Here is a 21,370-nt window from a genome sequence, read left to right as displayed (position 1 = left end):
GTCAGTGGGTGTGAGTGTGTCAATCTCTGGATGGGAGAGTATCTGTGGGAGTAAGTGAGTGTGCCTGTGGGTACATGTGTATCAGGAAGCATGAATGAATGTGTCAGTGGGTGTGTCGGTCACTGAGTGTGAGTGTGTCAATGGGTGTGGGTTTCAGCCCCTGAGTGTGAGTCAGTGGGTGTGACCCTGTCACTGCCTGTCTGTCAGCGGATGTTAGAGGAAGTGGGCGCGGCGTTCCGCCTCCGATGCCCCACCGTGATTGGCCAGCGTGCCGGAAGAATTGAGGAAGCATTGGGGCCGATTGGCTGGTGCGGCCGCCGGTCAGCGGGCAGGGGCCGGAGTGGCTGAGTCCTGTGAGTGAGGCCATGGCTGCCACTCTTCCCCGCGGCTGGGAGATGAAGCGAGATCCTGACAGCGGCTGGCCCTACTACATCGACCACAACACCGGCACTACTACATGGAACGACCCGCGGGTCCGGAAGGTGAGGGAAGGGGGTGGGGAGAAAGGGATAAAAGGAGGGACGGGGGGTCAAGGGGGAGACTGGGGAGAGGGGGTCAAGGGGGAGAGGGGAAAGGGGGGTCAAGGTGGAGTGGGGAAAGGGGGATCAAGGTGGAGTGGGGAAAGGGGGGTCAAGGGGAGACTGGGGAGAGGGGGGTCAAAGGGGAGACGAGGAGTGGGGAGGGGGGCAAGGGGAGACGGGGAGGGGCAAGGGAGACTGGGGAGAGGGGACAAGGGGGAGGGGAGATGGGGTAAAAGGAGGGGGGGGAGAGGGTGTAAGGAGGAGATGGGGAGAGGGGCCGAGGTGGGAGGGAGGAGAGTGGGAGGAGAGATTGAAGATGGAGGGACTGTATAGACAAAATATAAAGAAATATGTGATGAGAGAGGTGGGGGCAGTGGGGTGTCTAGGAAGTGAGTGTAGACACGAGTCGGTTTGAAGAGTGGGGGAATTTGGGGAAGTTGAGGCTGTAGTGGGAGTCACGGAGTAAAGAAAGCAATGAGCAGGTTGGAGGTGTGATATGAGGAAGTGTGGGAGTGCAGCTGTGGAGGAAGGGAGGAATGGGTGGATGGAGGCAGTGGAAGTTGAGAGAATTGTGAGTGAAATGGAAGAGGTTTTGGAGGGGGCTGCACAGTGGAGGTGCAACTTTGGGCAACCCACATAGCTTTAACTGAAGAAAATAACTTAATATTTGCTTTCATGTTAATGATAATATTTCCTTGCATGAATGTCAGCTTGTTTATTGGGGAAAGATATCAGGAAAAGTGGAAGTGGTGTTCACAAACACATTGGTTTAATCAGTCTGAATGCCAGGTTCAGATCTTGGGGCAGATCACCTCAGATCATAGGGCCAGGGAGCTCATTGTGTTTCCTGTGAAGGTCAGGACGAAGTCAATATACTCTATCCTTCTGAAGCAATTTCAAAAGCAACATGAAGAGGCGATACGTTCTTTTTAACTATGATAAACTCCTACTTGGAGATGTGTATTTTGATATTTGATGCTGAAGGGGCAGGAGTAAATATATTTAGAGGTGAGGGAGAGAAACCTGTAGCGTTTCATACCTTGAAACGCGGGTAAGTATTTTGTGCAGTTTAAATTTTGCTCAGACAGTTTGAGACGAGGGTAAGTATTCTGTGCGGTTTAAATTTTGCTCAGACAGTTTGCTTTAGTGTGATCCATGTGGCCCCCATTCTCCTCTTGAAGTTACTGTACCAGGCCCAATTTGCCATTATGGACAGACTGATTCTTACCAGAATAGCTGCCTATGAAGTAATTGGCTACTTATTGCTCCTAGGTTAATTCTAACAATTAAAAATGGAGAAACTGATGCGTATCAGACCTACCATTTCTCTGCCCGTATCTGCAACTGATCTTTATCACACTGTATTCTTTGCCTGCCTTCTATACTGTCCACAACTCCACCAATCTTGCTATCTTCTGCAAATTTAATGCACCCATCTACCTTTTCATCCAGGTGATTTGTGTATATCACAAACAGCAGAGGCCCCAGCACAGATCCCTATGGAACACCACTAATTACAGAGCTCCAGTCAGTTTAAGATATTGCTTATTTGTTTTTATTTATTGAGATACAGTGTGAAATAGACCCTTCTGGCTGTTCAAGCTATGCCACTCAGCAATTCCCCGATTTAATCCAAGCCTCATCACAGGACAATTTACAGTGACCAATTCACCTACCAACCGGTGGGTCTTTGGACTGTGGGAGGAAACTGAAGCACCCAGCGGAAGTCCAGGGGGAACAGCAGTGGTGAAAATTGAACCCCGGTCGCCTGTACTGTAAAGCGTTGTGCTAACCACTATGCTACTGTGCTGCCCCAATTTCTGTACTGACATCTTGTAAAGTGGTGAGGTACATTCACTGCATTGAGGTACAAGCAGTTTTTTTTTGGTTCGGGTAGTTGGTGGCGGGGGGTTGCACATTTCCGTTAACGCAGGTTATTTGTAACATCAGGACATAGAAGGAGTAGGCCAGTTGAATGGCCCTTGAAACTGTCTTGCCATTTAGTAAATTCATGACAGGTCGACCCAAGAATGGTCCTGCATTATTACTTCATGCCTTGACTGATCAAGAGATCTTTCTTAAATTTACACTCAATGACTTTGTTACGTACAGCTGTACACCTACCCATTAATGCAAATATTCAATCAGTCAATCATGTGGCAGCAACTCAATGCATCAAAGCATGCAGGCACGATCAAGAGATTCGGTTGTTGTTTGATCAAACATCAGAATGGGGAAGAAATGGAATCCAAGTGATTTTTGACCCTGAAATGATTGTTGGTGCCAGATGAGGTGGTTTGAGTATCTCAGAACTGCTGCTCTCCTGTGATTTTCACAACGGTCTCTAGAGTTTATGAAGAATGGTGCAAAAAAACAAAAAAAAATTCAGAGAGTAGCAGTTCTGTGGGTGAGAATGCCTTGTTAATGAAAGCCATCAAAGGAGAATGTCTAGACTCAATCAAGCTGTCAGGAGCTGACAGTAACTTACAGCAGTGGTATACAGAAGAGCACCTCTGAATGCAGGAGGCAGCTAATAAAGTGGTCACTGAGTGTATATAACAACCGTTATAACAGATCAGAACAACATCAGGGCTGAAGGGCCTGTATTGTTGTAATGTTAACCATCTTGGTCTCATTCACTACGCCTGCTCTGGAGGGCAAAATACATTCTCATGGGTCCATAGCTGTGGCGCGTGGCCAAGTGGTTAAGGCGTTCGTCTAGTGATCTGAAGGTCGCTAGTTCGAGCCTTGGCTGAGGTGGCGTGTTGTGTCCTTGAGCAAGGCACTTAACCACACATTGGTCTGCGACGACACCGGTGCCAAGCTGTATGGGTCCTAATGCCCTTCCCTTGGACAACATCGGTGGCGTGGAGAGGGGAGACTTGCAGCATGGGCAACTGCTGGTCTTCCATACAACCTTGCCCAGGTCTGCGCCCTGGAAACCTTCCAAGGTGCAAATCCATAGTCTCACAAGACGAACGGATGCCTATATAGGGTCCATAGTGAAAGGGTGAACCTGGGTTTTAGATGCTGCATCAACCTGTTGGGGCATGTAAAAATTGTGTTTGCTTTATTGAGATCTTTCTAAATTCAAGTTCAGCCCTAATTTGATTCATTGTACCTCAGTCAATAAATACATTATCCCTAGTTTTGGGTGTACTTCACAGCACGCCCTCTTCTGTAACTATTTTCAACTCCCTTTGTTGGGTTACCAGATCTGTAGACCGTGTGAATTCACCAGGCCCTATGTCTGATTTTGCTCTTGCCTTCTAGGAAATGCCATACCCAGGGTTTGCCTCCAATTACTGGTATCCCACCGGGCATCAACCTAGTCCATATCCGAATAACTATTCTCAAATGATGGACCATCAAATGCCTCATCAAGTAAGTGCCATTTTTCACTCTTCAAAACTGTTGTAATCTAGTTAATAGCTTCAGACAGAAGAATACGTATCAACATCTGGAAGAGAACAGTCCTGACAGAAGTTCAAGTTTAATTGTCATTCAACCATAATCATGTATACAGCTAAATAAAACGTCCTCTGGGGCCAAGGTGAAAACAGTACATGTAATCACACACACAGTACCTATAGTTATAATAGCCCAAAAGAATATTAGCACAAGTTCCTGGATGGCATGGTCTGAAGACTGTTGGTGTGTGGGATCTTGTCCAGGAGCCATATTTAAGAATAAGCACGCAACAGTTCCTCATCACGCTGGGCCAGCCGCAGACGGAGGCAATCCAGCTTGCCTTCCAGGGAGCGAACACTGGAGGGCAGCATCAGTGGGAGATTTCAGATCATCAACCTGAAATGTAATCTTTCAGGTTGATATTTTGTGATTTATAGGTTGAAAAGTTTTGAAGGCTCGTACCTAAGCTGCAAATCCCTACAGTTCATTGGGAATTTGTAAAGCATTGATGGAGATTTTTCTCTAGAGTGGAGGTTTCTGTTTTGTGTTTTATTAGACTTTTACTCGCCCTTCATCTGAAATGTTTTGTCTTGCTCAGCAGAATGTCAATAGCCTGGTGCATTTGGGACTTTGAACACTGGCAGCTTTTCTGGACTGTTAGGTATTGAGTGAGTGAGGCATTCATCAGTCAGAGTCAACCACGGACGTTGAGTCCTAGCTGTCCAGATACGCAAGCCTGGGCAGTACGATATGGAGAGCAAACTGTTGCCCATGTAGCCTTCTCCACGCATCTGATGAAACCAAAGGAACAGCAGAGACCAATACAGTTTGGTACCAGCAGGTTTGCAAAAGTTGCCAGTCAGCGTTGAACTCAACTTAGGACTGACATAGGGACTCCAGCTCCACATTTTCCCTCTGGGTTTACTCCAGAAGCCTTCCCTGTGGGTAGGTATAGCCACAAGGCAGCGGAGCTTTGAGGTCAGAGTTTTCCTTCTGGATGAACTGCCAACCACGGCTGTCGAGCCCCATCTACCCAAAGTGACTGGTTTTAAGGCACCAGTAACCCGCCCTTGCCCCTTCTCCTGTCAGTAGAAACTGTTCCACCGGGTTTAGTAGCTAAGCTACATGTGAAAGCTGCGAGCTGGACTTGGTTGTCAGAGGGTATTTGAGGTGTACGCTTTTGGGAGCAATTAATAGGTAGTAGGAGCTTTTTCCCATTATCACTCCCGACTATAACAACCTTGTTATTATTAGGATTTGTTCCTGTGAATACACCAATGGGCTTTTAATTCACTTTTTGTTGTATGTAAGAGTATTGAACTTTTCAGTGAATCAAGGGGTTCCAGAGATGGAGCCCTATTAAGTGTAATGGTGATGCCTGGAGTGCGTGAGCCAGATACCAAATAGTCAGGAATTCTAAAATATCAGAGAGTTAATTGTCTGATAGTTAGAATCAGATTTAATATCACTGGCATATGTTGTGAAATTTGTTGTCTTTGCAGCAGCAGGACCATGCAATACATGATAAATATGGGGGAAAACAGAATTGCTCTGTGTGTGTGTGTGTGTGTGTGTGTGTGTTGGCACGTGGCCAAGTGGTTAAGGTGTCAAGTCTAGTGATCTGAAGGTCGCTAGTTCGAGTCTCAGCTGAGGCAGCGTGTTGTGTCCTTGAGCAAGGCACTTAACCACACATTGCTCTGCGACGACACTGGTGCCAAGCTGTATCGGCCCTAGTGCCCTTCCCTTGGACAACATCAGTGGCGTGGAGAGGGGAGACTTGCAGCATGGGCAACTGCTGGTCTTCCATACCCAGGCCTACACCCTGGAAACCTTCCAAGGCGCAAATCCATGGTCTCACGTGACTAACGGATACCACTATATATATATATATATATATACACATACATACACACACACACACACACAAAATAAGTAGTGCAAAAATGGGAAAAAAAATATTGAGTTAGTGTTCATGGGTTTACTGCCCATTCAGAAATCTGATGGCAGAAGGGAAGAAGCTGTCCCTGAATGATTGAGTGTCCGCCTTCAGGCTTCTGTACCCCCTCCCTGATGATAGCAATGAGAACAAGGTCTGACCTGGGTGATGGGGGTCCTTGATAATGGACGCCAACTCCTCGAGGCATTCCTGGATACTCGGAGGCTAGTGCCTTGATGGAAATGACACAGTTTACACTTCTCTGCAGCTTCTTTGATCCTGTGTAGCAGTCCTCCTACCCTGTACGAGACAGTGATGCAGCCAGTTAGAATGCTCTCCACGGTACATGTGTAGAAGTTTGCAAGTAGCTTTGGTGACATATCAAATCTCCTCAGGTTTATTATCACTGACGTATTTAAATTTCAATAAGATATAGTCTACATGTATGTGTATATTTGTATACATGTATATGTGTGTATATTTAGTGCAAAACATGAGTGGGGAGGGCAACTGTATAACTAGGACCTTGATAAATGATGGGATCCTTAACCAGCTCTCTTCTCAATATTCAGCCTGTAAAGCAACTGAATCCCTTGTTACATGTCTTTCTATCACTCAAAGCCACTAAACAAGGCACACTTTGAGTGTAAGGGAAATCATCTCCCTAATGGAGAAGAATTGAAAATTCTTATCATGATTTTGTTATTGCAGGGTTTAAGTTTTTCCTCCCACATTCCACTTCATATGTTTAGATTTAGCAAGTTGCAGACGTGCTTTGTCACCACTGGAAAAGTGGCGACACTTGTGCGCTGTCCCAAGCGCAATCCAAGGGAGGAGAAGATGGCAGCGTGACGCAGCGCGCACGGCTTCTCCAGTGAATGATATTGGTATTTGTAAGTAGGGGCCGTGCACAATTCTGATTTGATGGAGGCAGATGTGAGAAGCACAGAGGAACATCTGGAGTAACTTCTGAAGTGCCCGGTTTGCTGCTGCTGCTACCATGCGATCGAGAATCTCCGAAGGGAAGGCCCCAAATCCTCAGCTTCACCTGTTACTGGCGGCCGGGGCCGGGGTCGAAGCGCTCGGCAGAGATGGTGCTCGGTGCTCGGTGTCAGAGGGCTGGTCGGAGGCTCAAAGTTTTCGGACAGACTCAGAGTCGGACTGTGGTCAGGTGCTTCCAGGATGCTGCATCGGCAAGTTTGTGGCGCTGGAAGCTCATGGCAGGGAGAATTTTCTTCCTTCTACCGTCTGCGTGAGATAATGGGACTTTCGAGAGACTTTGAGACTTTTTTTTACCGTGCCTATGGTCTGTTCTCTATCAAATTACGGTATTGCTTTCACTGTTGTAACTATATGTTATAATTATGTGGTTTTTGTCAGTTTTTCAGTCTTGGTCTGTCTTGTGTTTCTGTGATATCACACTGGAGGAACATTGTATCATTTCTTAATGCAAAGGCATTACTAAATGACAATAAAAGAGGACTGCGTGGCCTCATAATCTAAAAAAAATCCTTGTTGATTTGATTTGATGCAAATGGCATACTACACTGTTTGTTTTGTTGTAGGTGTGACAAATGAAACTAATCTTTAACCTTTGAAACCTGTTAACTTGATGCAAAACAGTGAACTGCTCAAAAAGGCAGCGTCCATTCATTGAGGACCCCCATCACCCAGGTCAGACTTTGTTCTCATTGCTACCATCAGGGAGGAGACACAGGAGCCTGAAGAAACACACTCAACGATTCACGAACAGCTTCTTCTCCTCTGCCATGCGATTTCTGAATGGACATTGAACCCATGAACATTACCTCACTACTTTTTTTCTCTTCGCAAAACTTATTTAACTTTTTAAAATATATATTTCCTGTATTTTACAGTTTTTATTTTTCATATATTGCATTGTACTGCTGCTGCATAACAACAAATTTCATGACATATACCAGTGATATTAAACCTGATTATGATTCTGATAAACGTTCTTTCGGTCAGTGCTCTGGGCCGACAGTCACCAATGTTGGTTGGTGAGTTGTCACCATGGTTGGACAGACACTGGAGACTGAGGACAGAATTAGAATAATCTGGTTGCTAATTTGTTACTCTTCTCCCTCATTTACTGGTTGAGTTGAGTTCCCTGGAGAAGAAGGGGGCCGCTTTATTCCTGTACCACAAGTGTGTTTTTGAACATGGCCTGCTTTTTGGGCACGTTACAAAATCTGGAATTAGAACAGTACAGCGCAGGAGGAAGCCGTTCCTCACATTCATCTCTTTAAAGTCTAATGTATTTGCCTGTACTACTGTACCAGGCAGTGCAATCCAGGAATCCTCCATTCTTGAGTGAGTAAAAGTAAAACTTAGCCCTCACATCCCTTTGAACCTAACCCCTCTCACCTTCAATGCAAGCCCTCTGGTATTAGACATTTCAAACCTGGGAAACGGATATTCCCTACCTACTCTATCTCTGCCTCTCATAATATTATAAACCTCTATCAGATCTCCCCTCAGCCTCTGCCGTTCCAGAGAAGACAACTTAAGTTTGTTCAGCCTCTCATGATAGCACGTGCCCTCTAAACCAGGCAGCATCCTGATAAACCTCTTCAGCACCCTTTCCAAAGCCTCAATATCCTTCCTGTACTGGGGTGGCCAGAACTGTATGCAACACTCCAGATGTGGCCTAACTAAGAATTTATAAAATTTTGTAATTTTGAATAGTGTGTCAAGATTTTCCTGTCCCAACAGCTTTACTGTTTGTACACGAGTATCTTGTGGCTTGGTGTTGCTGACTATTTTTGTCTGTTTGCTTGGAAAATCATCACAGGACAGCCCAGAGCCACAGTCTCCGGGCAGTGCTGATGTGCTCTTTGGAGAGTCAGGACTGTGAAGCAGTTTATTGGGTGGAAACTTTGCATCAAAAGGGCTGAGCCAAGTAAAGGAAGTGACTAGTGTGACCTTTGTTCTGCTGCACTTCGATGATTCGTTCTCGAGATGAACAGATGATGATCAGTCCACATGGTGGTTGCACCCTCAGGAACAATTCAATCAAATTGTAAAGCTGGGACTGTTCTCTAATCCTTTGTTTGGAAGCTGAATGTGCCGGTGATGAGAGCAGTGGTAGTAGTCGCTTGGTAAATGCCACTCAATCTGTAATTGGCTGAGTTGGCTGGGCTGAACACCCTGGAGACAAGAGGGGCTGCAGATGCTGGAATCCAGAGAAACAACCTCCAGCGGGTCAAGCTGAATCTGTGTGGGAGGAAAGGAACTGTTGACACTTCGGGTGGAAACATTGCCTCAGGACTGAGAGTGGAGAGGTGAAGATGGCCAGTATAAAGACAAGGGGAGTGGTGAGAAAGGAGTACAAGGTGAATGGTAGATTTGAGAATAAGATTGTGCCAGGTAGGGAAGGGGTGCAGGGAGACAGTGACAGATGGATGGAGGCAGAGATGGTGGGGGGGTGGACATGAAAGAGGTTGATGACTGAGGAGGACACCCGAACATGTTGTTTGGGATCTGCAGTGCACATCTGAAACACTGGAACAAGGGAATGTGTGAAAGGGTTACTTCCCAACAACTAGAATCAGAGTTGCTGCCACTTTCCACATCAGCCTTGTCAATGATCCCATTTCTCTCGCCTGTTGTTTTGAGCAGAAATGGATGGTTTCTGATCTCAACGCTGATCCAGACTCCCGACCCTGTCATCCTCTCCCTCACACAAGCCTGTGAGTCTTCACTTCAGCTCACCCAAAGTACCGTTCAAATCCTTTTCCGTCTCCTGCATTAAGCTGTTTCTTAGAATGATGATCGTGCAGTGTCCACGCAGAAGGGACGTTTACCCTGCCCCCCCACCCCCAGAAAGGTGACTAATCCTACAAATCCAGCTATTCCTAATATCTCTTAACACCTTGGTTTTCAAAGCACCTTTCACATTCTTCCCTCCGCCTTGTTCACTCTACTTTTCTATCTTCGTCCATGTTCTCAGAATCCAGGCCAAGTCCACACGTTATCTGTTTCCCACCTTTTAGATTCAGAATCATTTATTTATCAAATGTACACTGAAACATAGAGTGAAAAACATTGATTGGGTTAACAATCAGCACAAACTAAGGATAAATGTTTATTTTTAAGCTCTGAGCCTATACTCATTGCATTTTAAAAGAATGAGAGGAGATCTCATTGAGACCTGCTGAATATTAAAAGGTCTAGGCACAGTGGATGTGGAAGGATGTTTGGGGGAAGACTAGAACCAGAGGGCACAGCCTCAGAATAGTAGGATGCCCCTTTAGAATAGAGATGAGGAGGAATTCACATGAGAGTGGTGAATCTGTGTGTAACACACAGCTTTATGAACTCCTGTTCATCTAGGGGAAATCGCTGTCTGCCCGCCAAACTGAGTCTCACATTTGCATAGATGCTGTGTAATGCACCCCGGGACAAACCCCACAACATAAAACATCAGACAGTACACAATGTACGATTAAATGATTACACTTTGTAAATCCTACTGTGACTATGTGGTTAGTAGGGAAACAGATATAAAAGAAAAAGGCGCCACACTTATCAGAGTTAATCAGTTCGTGCACAATTCTTGGAGCTCAAGAAACAGAGGTCTTCTCTCCACCATTCGATCTCCTCTGAACTCCTCGACCCTCGGACTGGGACCAACCACGGTGGTCTACCAGATCGCTTCCCGCATGTCCTTCCTCTTCGCCTCTCCTCTCCCCCGCACTCCCTCAGGTTCCCACACATACAGGTAGAATAACATTTGTTAGTTCCCTGTTATCTATAATTATAACCCAAACATTTCAGCTACAAAGAACATTACCTCATCAGTTAACATTACAGAGAAGCCATTTCATTATAACACTACAGAGAAGCCATTTTATTATTAGCATTTAACAGTTAACATTACAGTTAATATTACTGAAAACCCTACATGTGGAATCGGATATATTCAAAGCAGAGATTGATAGGTTCTTGATTAGTAAGGGTGTCAAAGGTTACAAGGGAGAAGGCAGGAGAATGGATTTGAGAGGGATAATAATTCAGCCATGATGGAATGGCAAAGCAGACTTGAAGGGCTCATATGGCATAATCCTGCTCGTATCCTATCTCCCTTCCTCCCACCTACATAGGCAGTTCTCCAATGATGGGACAATCCTCCAATGGACTTGCAGTGGGCCTCCAGCTTTCCCAGCGGTCTCCAGCTCTGCCAGTGAGGTGTGATGCCTGTTGACTGATAACAGGCTGTGGCTCGTGAGCTCACAAAGGGCAATGCTTTACAATTGCAGGATACCATGTGGAGATCTCAATAGGCTGGAACTCAGCGAGGTCATGGCATAGGTTCTAATGTGTAAAGTGTAGTAACTGCAGATTGTTACTTTTCTTTATTAAATGTATTCCTCTGCATTGATGCCATTTTCAATGATAGGAGTGAATGCGCTCCTGAATATATAATTCTGAATATGTGATTCTGAATATATGAATATATATAATCTATAAATACTACCTTATTTCAGGGCTTAGTCAATGGTGTGTTTTCCTCTGGACGAGCATCATCTCCGCGACCCGTCCAGGGGAACTCTTGGTATCCTCCAGGGCCAAGTGAGAACATGCGGGGTGATCCGATACCGAGCGAAAGTCACCAACAGCAGACCTACCGCCAGCACCCTCCGCACCAGCAGCACCCTACCCAGCAAGCAGGGCTGCCGAGGCCTCCGTCCAATGGGAATGCTTCCTCTGCACAGTGGGCTCACTCACAAACCGGCCCACCCAGCCAGGGGCTGCTGGCGAGGTCACAGGCGCCTGCTCATCAGTCTTATCCACCAGCCCAAGGACAGCGGGTGGGTGTTAAGAATGGATGATGTTTAAAATATGGCATGTGGCCACAGAGTAATGGAAACGGGTGACAGCATAGTGCAGTGTGTGAGACTTGAATCTTTTTATGCATCTCAGAAGACTGTAGATGCTGGAAATCTGAAACAGAAAATACTGGAAACACTTAAGGTCAGACAGCCATTCCCCCCCTAGCTAGTTCCCCCCCCCCCCCATTATTATCTCAGTCACTGCAGAATAAACACTTGAAACCATTCCTTATAAAATGCTGTTTACATTGTAAATAATGCTGATATTCATGCATATTTTATTCCATATCTGTACTTTAACCTCTAAATTTACTTTTCATATAGTTCTTTATTCTTTGTTGAATTGATTTTTGATGCATGCCATGCCCACACTGCACAGCATATTCCTAATACATGTATGTAGCATGTAAAGTCAATCCTTGATCCTTAACATAGTGTTTGGGAAGTGCTGATGTTAAGTGCTGCGACCCTTCATTCTCACTGGGAAAGACGGATCTTTACTTGAAGCAGATTCTATCTGACCCGCTGAAAGTCATAGTCATGGAGAAGGACATCATATAAACAGACCCTTTGGCCCATCGAGTCCATGCTGAAAACCATTTAAACTGCCTACTCCAATGACCTGAACCGGGATCATAGCCCTCCATATCCCTACTATCCATGTACCCATCAAAATTTCTCTTAAGTGTTGAAATTGAGCTCACACAGACAGCTTGCACTGGCAACAAATTCCACACTCTCACGACCCACTAAGTGAAGAAGTTTCCCTTGTGTTCTGCTAAACTTTTCACCTTTCACCCTTAAGACATGACATCTGGTTGTAGTCTCACCCAACCTCAGTGGAAAAATCCCCCTCGCATTTACTCCATCTATACCCCTCATAGTTTTGTATACCTTTATGAAATCTCCTCTCAATTGCCGATGTTCTAAGGAATACAGTCCTAAGGTATCTGGCCTTTTCTTATTACTTGAATCCTTCAGACATGGCAATGTCCTTGTAAATTTTCTCTCTATTCTTTCAACCTTATTTACAACTTTCCTGTAGGTAGGTGACCAAAACTGCACACAATATTCCAAATCAGTGTTTTGAGTATTTTCTGTTTTTACCTCAAATTTGCTTAACTCATTCTTGTGCAGATAACATGAAATACTTCAAAGAGACAACTTTCTGCTGCCTGTGTGCTTGTTTGCACAAAAGTTTAGAAATCTGTAACTGGGAAGCCTCATGAGAGCAGGTCATTGTGATGGCTGCTTGGTAAGAGGAAAAGTGGTGCACTTTTACTCTCTGGAAAGGCTTGCCCAGTTTCTACATAGTTACCATGGAATAGCCGCAACATGGTTCATGCTGATTTCCTTTCCTTGCTTCAGATAATATAAGAATCAAATCTAACCCTTTCTGAATGGTCCTTCAAACCTGAAATGTTCACGTTTTCTTTCCACAGATGACTGGCATTTGTTTTATTTCAGATTCTCAGCAACTGCAGCTTTTTGCTTGCCGCTTCTTTTGACGGAAGGTCACTACAAGTCACAAGTATCGATCTGTGTTCATCGTATTTTTGTTTCCTATCACTTTAACTCTTTTTGTCTCTTTGAAGTGTTCTATGTTATGCTGCCTCTTTAATCCACAGTAGCCTGGGGGGGGCGGCATGATAGTGTAGTGGCTAACATAGCAATATTACACGCAGGTGACCCGGGTTCAATTCCACTGTTGCCTGTAAGGAGTTTGCATGTTCTCCCCATAACCATGTGGGTTCCCTCCAGATGTTAGTTTCCTCCCACGTTCCAAAGACACACAGTTAGGGTTGGTGAGTTATGGCCATACTCTGTTGGCTCCAGAAGCATGGTGACACTTGGCACGTGGGCTGCCCAGCGCAACACATGTTGATCTGATGTAAATGACATATTTCACTGTTTTGATATACATGTGACAAATAAAATTAATCCTTAATCTATACAGTAGGTAAAGTACCTAAATACTGTTCTGGCAACTGGTTTGAATGACTTACTTGCATGGTTTGCATGGGTTGATTGCTAACGAATAATTTGAATGTTATTTATGCTGTTAAGCTTTGGCTGTAAGCTTAACTTTTGGTAATAAACCACCTGCATTTTGTTTCTCACTAAATAGGAACTGTATGATCAACAGTCTCCATACCCAGTAACGTCATCTCAGTATCACTTTGGAAACCCAGGTTCTGCCCCTCAACAGCCCCTATATCCTTCTCCACATCAGCCTGCGCCCGGCCCACAGTCCCAGCCCTGGCAACCTTCGATGCAGGCGTCCGCTCTTCCCACAGCAGGAGTACCGTCCCATGACCCCTGGGCCCAAGTCCGAGTTCCGGGACTGCAGTCATCTGCAGAGCAGTTCAGTCATCCGATGTCGGCTTTCGGGGGTAACGTTGTTTCCGGACCAACACCCAGCTGGCCAAGACTCAGTCCATCACCATCTGTTTATGAACAAAAGGTAAGTAAATACAGGGCCCTTGCACAAAAACAGGTTGGTGGAGATGTGGCTTTAAATGAGTTGTGTACAGGGAGAGCTTGTGGGTTTTGCTTTTTTTCTGATAGAATTGGTAAAGGCTCATTATAGGAAGAATGCGGAGGTCTTAGAGAGTACGCAGGAGATTTACCAGGATGTTGCCTGGATTGGAGACCATGCCTTGTGAGGATAGGTTGAGTGAGCCAGGGCTTTTTGGAGCGAAGGAGAATGAGAGGTGTATAAGATGATAAAAGGTATAGATCAAGTAGATAGCTAGAGACTTTCCCAGGGAATAGATGGCTTCTGCAAACCTGAGTCCAAGTCCTTTGGGGACCACTAGTTGAAGAAGTCAGAAGTTAACAGACAGTGTATGTAGGTATGTGGGTGGGAGGGAGGTATGGCGCTTGTTTTGCAAATACTGTTTTGTTGCTCGTTTTGTTCTGTGTTGTTCTGCTGAACATTGTGGGCATTGTAGCTTTCCTGGCACTGGAATGTGTGGCAACACTTGCAACCTGCCCCCAGCACATGTTCAACTGTGTTGATTGTCAACACAAAAAATGCATTTCACTGCGTGTTTTGATGTACATGTGATAAATAAGCTTTAATACACTTGGCTAATACAAGTGGATAGAATTTTAAAGCGATTAGAGGAAAGTATAGGGGGGATGTCAGACATAGGTTTTTGTTACACTGTGTTAAATGTGTGGGATGCTCTGTTGGGTGATGGGAGAGGCAGATGCATTAAGGACATTCAAGAGGCTCTTCGATATGCAATATATGATAGAAAAATCGAAGGCTACGTGAGGGAAGGGTTAGGTCAGGTATGCCCAACCTGGGGTCCATGGACCCCTCGGATAATGGTAGGGGTCCATGACATAAAAAATGGTTGGGAAACCTTGGATAGATTGATATCGGAGTAGGTTAAAAGGTCGGCCAACCTCGTGAGCCAAATTGCCTGAACTGTACTATCATGTTCTATGTTCTCAAGGAAAATGATTCACCATAGAAATGACACACAAATTTTGGTGAAATGATAACGATCTCTGCATCTTCCCATCAGATGTGGGAGAAATTTGCTTCAAGGCTTGAAGAATCTGAGAACAAAAAGCAAGTGTCCATCCCAGTATCTGTTCCTTAATCATTGAAAGCTGTTGTCCTCTGAGTTCCTTCTCTCATTTTCTTCCAGTACTGTTTTTAAGAACCTAAGAAGTAGAAGCAGGAATAGGCTATTCACTTGTTTGTGTCTGTCTTCCCTTCAGTAAGGCTATAGCTGATATTTTATATCAACCCTTCTTTCCCGCAGGAACCTTTGGATCCAAATCTTTTAAACCCAATTACACATTGTGCTTTGTCTTGAATATATAGCTCTACAGCTCTCTTTGGTAGAGAGTTTCACACATTTATTCCTGTCCTAATGAATATCTACTTATGAAACACACACAAAATGCTGGAGGAGCTCAGCAGGCCAGGCAGCATCTATGGAAATGAATAAGCAGTCGAACAGTCTCGGCCTGAAACGTCGACTATTTTTTTCATTTTCATAGATTTTGCCTGACCTGCTGAGTTCATGTGTTGCTTTAGATTTCCAGCATATGCAGACTTTCTTGTGCTTATGAATAACTACTTATCTCTGGTTAGAATGGCTAATCCATATTTTAAGTCCTTGTTTCTGGACATCCCAATCATAACAGTCATCAATTCTACACCTACACTATCAAGCCCTCTTCAGAGGAACAAGCTGCTGCAGGAACTCCACAGGTTAAGCAGCATCTGGGGAAGGAAGTGGGCGGTAAATGTTTCAGGTCAAACCTTCATCTTGTGTTACCCTCCGAGTTCTGTTTCCATGGGATTATGAAATGGCAGAACAAATTCAAGGGCAGAGTGACTACTGCTCTTAATCCATGTGCTCTGAAAATTCAAAGACAAGTCTGCACAAGAGGTTTGTCATGAGGTGGTTTTTGGATGAGATTCCAGTGTAATATGTGCTGACATCTTTCGCAATGGAAGTTCTACCCCTGAAATACAGACACAATTGCCCTAATCCAGCCCATTTAACATCAGCTTCAGATTTCTTCAGCCACTGGAAGCCTTCTAGATAAACCTAATAGCAAAATAAAATTCACAAAGCACCAATAACAATCCTGAAATTCCAAAGACGTAGGATTTAGTAGGTTAATTGGTCACGTGGGTATAATTGGGTGGCATGGGCTTGTTAGGCTGGAAAGACCTGTAAAGGAGCTGTATCTCAAACTAATGAACTAAACTATATTTACTTACTATCATTTACAGTTTTTTATTATGTATTGCAATGTACTGCAGTAGCAGAGCAACAAATTTCATGACATATGCCAGTGATATTAAACCTGATTCTGATTCCGACTAAAGGGTCAATGTTTCGGGCCAAGACCCTTCTTCAGGACTGATAAACCATGGACATAAAATGTCATTTAAGGGCAGCACGGGAGTGTAATGGTTAACATAACGCTATTACATCGCCAGTGACCCAGGTTCAATTCCCGCCGCTGTTTGTACATTCTCCCTTTGACCGCATGGGTTTTTCCCATGTGTTCCGGTTTCCTCCCACAGTCCAATAACGTACAGGTCAGTAGGATAATTGGCCACGTGGGATTAATTGGGCAGCACAGGCTCACTGGACCAGAAGAACCTGTTGCCGTGCTGCATCTCCAAATAGAATAAGTAAACTGATTCCATAACTTATGGATTCACTTTCAAGGACACAACTGTTACTTATAATTTTTTTTATATTTGCGCAGGATATCTTTTGCACATTGGTTGTATCAGAATCAGGTTTAATATCACTGGCATGTGTTGTGAAACTTGTTGTCTTTGCAGCAGCAGTTCAATGCAGTATATAATAGAAAAAATGTGAATTACAGTTATATATATTAAATAGTTGAATTAAATAGGTAGTGCAAAAATAGAAATTAAAAAGAGTAGGTAGTGTTCATGGGTTCAATGTCCATTCAGAAATCAGATGGCAGAGGGGAAGAAGCTGTTCCTGAATCATTGAATGTGTGCCTTCAAGCTCTTGTAGCAATGAGAAGAGGGCATGTCCTTAATGATGGATGCTGCCTTTTTGTTTGTCACTCTGTGTAGTTTTTCATTGAATCAATTGTATTTCTTTGTTCTACTATGAATACCTGCAAGAAAATGAATCTCAGGGTTGTATTTAGTGACATATACATACTTCAATGGTAAACTTACTTTGAACTTTGAAATCCATTTCTTAAGAGCTAAATTGTATTTATTCAGGTGTTAGGTGTGTTAAAGTGGTTCTGACTGTTACTTTATTTTTAGGATGTTCCATATTCACTAAACCACCAAGACCCCCTGCCTCGCCTGAACAACAACTTCCCAGGGAATGACCAGCAGCCCACGGGCTACCTCCCAACCCGAACCCCAGACCAGCTGCCAAACACTTCCCAAGGCCCACGGATGGAATACAGTGCTCCCCCTACTGTGTACAAGTCCCGCACAGAAAACAAGGGTGCTGCAGAGAAGCCCGCTGGCGCCACAAACAATGGGACGGAGCAGGCTGACATTGTCATGCACCCAGGCCAAGCTAAAGTAGAACAAGTCATGAGCAACGTACAGCAGCTAGAGGCAGAGGTGAATCAGTTTGATGGGAAGAGAGGAGACAAGACTTACCGCTTACTGGAGGAACTCCTGACAAAGCAGCTTCTGGAAGTGGATTCGGTGGAAACTAATGGTCAAGAGCACATACGGCAGATTCGTAAAGAGGCTGTCCACAAGATTCAGGGCGTGCTGGAGAAACTGGAGAAGATTGCAAGGTAGAAGTTGAGGACACCAAAAGAGAAGTCCACCAATCACTGTCAGGAGTATAATTTCAAATAATTTTACCACACTGATTCACCAGGAGAGCTGGACAATGAGATCCCTTGTTGCTAGTAAACTATTAACCTGACCTCACTGTGTATGAATCGTTCTTGTATAGACTAGGTTGTTTGGTTTACAGGTACATTGGAAACAAACCTAGTGTGCTCAACAAGAGTGAACTGTCCAAATAAAGAATTTCATCTTAGTGGTGAGCATTGTAAGAAATTGTGACCAATTTCATGAATTCCCTTTTAAGACCAATCTGAACACCCTTGTATCAATAGTAGACTGATTAAAGGCTTCATTGCATTTGTCATTATTCCACCATGCTTTGCTGAAAACTGGGTAGGCAACATGCAAGGTGAGTGACTCCAAAAAAAAAAAGAATAAGCATATTGTTTTCTTGGGTGATTGTTCCCTGCACTTGGAGGTCCAATGGGTTTTTAAACTGGCATGTCAGTAACTTGCCCCTTTATGATGGCATTTGCGCTGATATTTCTGAACATGAGCCATACTCTGCAGATTTTTTTTAAAAAGTGCAATGAGGTCTAAATGAATTTGTATGCTAAATGAGATTGAAAGGACTGAATTTGAAGACTTCAGCAACTGAAGCTGAAGATTGCTTGGTAAATCAGTGCTGCAAATGCAGGACAGCTGAAAGGATTGGCTACAAGAATGAGAATTCAGGAGCTGGATGATGCATGCACGCTGTCAGATGGAACTACGATGTTGCTTTAGACACACCTGCTGTGCTGGAACCTGAATCAATAATCTGCTTGTTCTTAGCCGCTTGTACAGTAATCGATGCAGCAACGATACTTTGTTTTGGTATAGATACCTTCTACTAAGTGTTGCTGAGTTACACTCTAATTGCTGTGATTTAGGAGGGAGACCCATACCCAGGAGATGAACACAAAATGAATGAGACTGGCTGGAGTTCACTGTTAACTTTCCATCCTTCATCGATAATTGGATACAATGGATGTCATATTCTCATAAGTACATCAACATCTGACTGCAAACTACCCTGGCGTAGCCTTGTTCACTCTACCAACCAGTGGCTCCACGGCTCTAAACTTTTATTATTGGGGAATGTTTCCAAGACACTGGACGGCAAATTGTTTTCTCAATTGTAGAACAATCTGGAACACCAGCCTTTAATGCTATCCTCCTGCCCTCCTGGTTTCTGGACTCGTTCCAAGTTGATGCATGGATTTGTCGAGTAAGAAGACGAATGCACAGCCTGGACAAGGCAGATTGGACATTGTCCACCATGCTGACTGTGTGGTTGCATCCTGATGTGAACAGAATGTTGCTGGGCAGAAATGGAACGTGGTGCACGGTGACACGTTGGTAGTGGGTGACTGGATTAATCAACTGCCTGTTCAGTGTTCTGTGATTTTTCACCCCCCCCCCTTTTTTTTTGCAATTGCAAAGCCTTCGTACCACATGGAAAATGTGGAGAGTTGGGTGGGCAAGAAAATGAAGGCAACTATAGAACAGCAGTAATTTTATTTTATCTCATCGGGGTTCCATCAGTCCCACAGTGTGGCAAACTGATAACAGAGGGAAAAATCTGGTTTTCTCCATCTTTTCGCACTCATTCCCCCTCCCCCCCCACACACATTATTTTTGTTTCGAGCAGATTCTCAGCCTACTCAAGACTCTTTCCGTTCTGCTTGCACCACGTAGGACTGCAGAGACATTAAAAATGCTGATTTTTCTGTCTGGGGATAAATGCTGTGGGGGTCGATCCACTGAGGAGACTGCCCATACCGTCCCTGCCCTGTGGTGCAGCAGGTCTGTGTCCTCCTCATTCAGATTGGGAGCAGCTGATATGGATACCCAAGCAGTCAGTTTGTGCTTTTTTTTGGGAGGAATGTGCTTGAGATCTCAGTGTTGGATGCTGAACTGCGCAACGGCCAGTGCTGCGCTGTCTCTGGGTTGGGAGACCGAGCTCACTGTTGAGTATGGGTTGGGCAGGAGGGAGGGAATGCTGGAGCAACGACCAGTTGCAAAGCCTCCTCGTTCTATCCACCCCCGTGGTGTGTGCGGAGACTGCCATGGAATGTTCCAGAACCAGGCTCCCCTCTCCAACATTTCCACTCCATTCCATTCCACCCAGCTGCCCCCCCCCCATAAAATTTGCGGAATGGGAAATCAGGAGGCTGGTCAGTGTTTGCATGCATGCTTTCTGTACACCAGATGACTGCTTTAACTGCCCTCTGCCGTAATATAGTGGCCTTCAGCACAGGTGTTTTGTCCAGAGTATATTTAACTTTAGTGGCTATCTCTTAGTATGTTCATCCATTATCCCTTGCTCCTTTCTCCTTGTATAAACCTGTGTCGCAAACCTTCCTTTCGATTATAATTCATAATGTTTAAAGTTGCAGGACCCGTGAACATATGCTTGTGATAATATCTGTGTTGAGTTCTTTAGGAATGGGTGATTGTTATTACTAGTTGTGGGGTCGTGTGAAATATGTTGTCCTAGTGCACCAGGCTATATGCAGTTTTATATATAAATATCTATATTCTATATGCATGATAGAACACTTTATATTTTATTAACACAGGTTTGATTGGAATACAGAAGCATGGAATTTAATGATATGTATGTATGCACACAGACACACCCACCTAAACTTGGACTCATTACTGGATTTTGAGTTTAAGTATCTGTTCTGGAAGTACAGTCGTATCTGCAAGGGTCCTTTCATCACCTTTAATTTCTTATGATTTTACTGTGTAGCAATCTCAGGTATTTTCCACTGTAGTCACGAATTGCAGAATTAAAAATAGGTAGTGGGGACTCACTTGTTTCAAAAGGTGAGAAAAAGTTTCTAAAAATTAATTTTTGATGAGAAAAAAATATATATCTTTTATCTAAAAATGTAGTGCTTCTGTGATGTTGGCCAGGCTATTTGTTAATGGCAATTTTTGTGTGTTGCCTTCCTTCATCTGACTGTTGCAGCGTACTCTGATGTATAAGTATTGAACTGTGGTTGTCTTCCATTCCTTAGCTTGCTCTGATTTGTGCAATAAACATCTGCTTGTGTTTAATTCTGCTTTGTCAGCCCACTTCTTTTCACTGAGAGCCATCTGCAGCGAGAGCAATGTCGATTAACACTGGAGCCAGAAAGAAGATGATTTATGATGGGGGTAAGGGCATCAAAAGATTTGTCAGGGATGTTTGAAGGGAGCTGGAGGGGGAGAGGAATTTCATGGTACAGGGCTAAATGATAGATGCTTGTTGGAGCCAAGAAGGGGAATATGAGGTTGGAACTGTATGAGGAGTGAAAATATCAAA

At 44.3% G+C, this 21,370-nt stretch overlaps 1 protein-coding gene across 1 annotated transcript; it reads left to right on the top strand.

Annotated features, from left to right (window-relative positions):
- The first annotated feature begins 326 nt into the window (after window positions 1–326).
- On the top strand, window positions 327–21,110 carry bag4 (BCL2 associated athanogene 4). Its single transcript, XM_063057033.1, has 5 exons — window positions 327–482; window positions 3,795–3,905; window positions 11,379–11,702; window positions 13,852–14,187; window positions 17,521–21,110. Exons 1-5 carry the CDS (start codon window positions 366–368, stop codon window positions 18,016–18,018), a joined length of 1,386 nt encoding a protein of 461 aa, XP_062913103.1. The 5' UTR covers window positions 327–365; the 3' UTR covers window positions 18,019–21,110.
- The last annotated feature ends 260 nt before the right edge of the window (window positions 21,111–21,370 follow it).

This window comes from Mobula hypostoma, chromosome 8 (assembly GCF_963921235.1).
Source record: "Mobula hypostoma chromosome 8, sMobHyp1.1, whole genome shotgun sequence".
In the NCBI taxonomy this organism is placed as follows: domain Eukaryota; kingdom Metazoa; phylum Chordata; class Chondrichthyes; order Myliobatiformes; family Myliobatidae; genus Mobula; species Mobula hypostoma.
The sequence above is the reverse complement of the archived record's forward strand: the minus strand, read 5'-3'. Positions and strand labels throughout refer to the sequence as shown.

What these genes read in the sequence shown, in the direction of transcription:
- bag4 (XM_063057033.1), top strand. Translation starts at nt 366, where the DNA reads ATGGCTGCCACTCTTCCCCGCGGCTGGGAGATGAAGCGAGATCCTGAC. An exon ending in ACCATCAAATGCCTCATCAA is followed by an intron (nt 3,906 to 11,378) that starts GTAAGTGCCATT and finishes ACCTTATTTCAG; the next exon opens with GGCTTAGTCAATGGTGTGTT. An exon ending in CATCTGTTTATGAACAAAAG is followed by an intron (nt 14,188 to 17,520) that starts GTAAGTAAATAC and finishes CTTTATTTTTAG; the next exon opens with GATGTTCCATATTCACTAAA.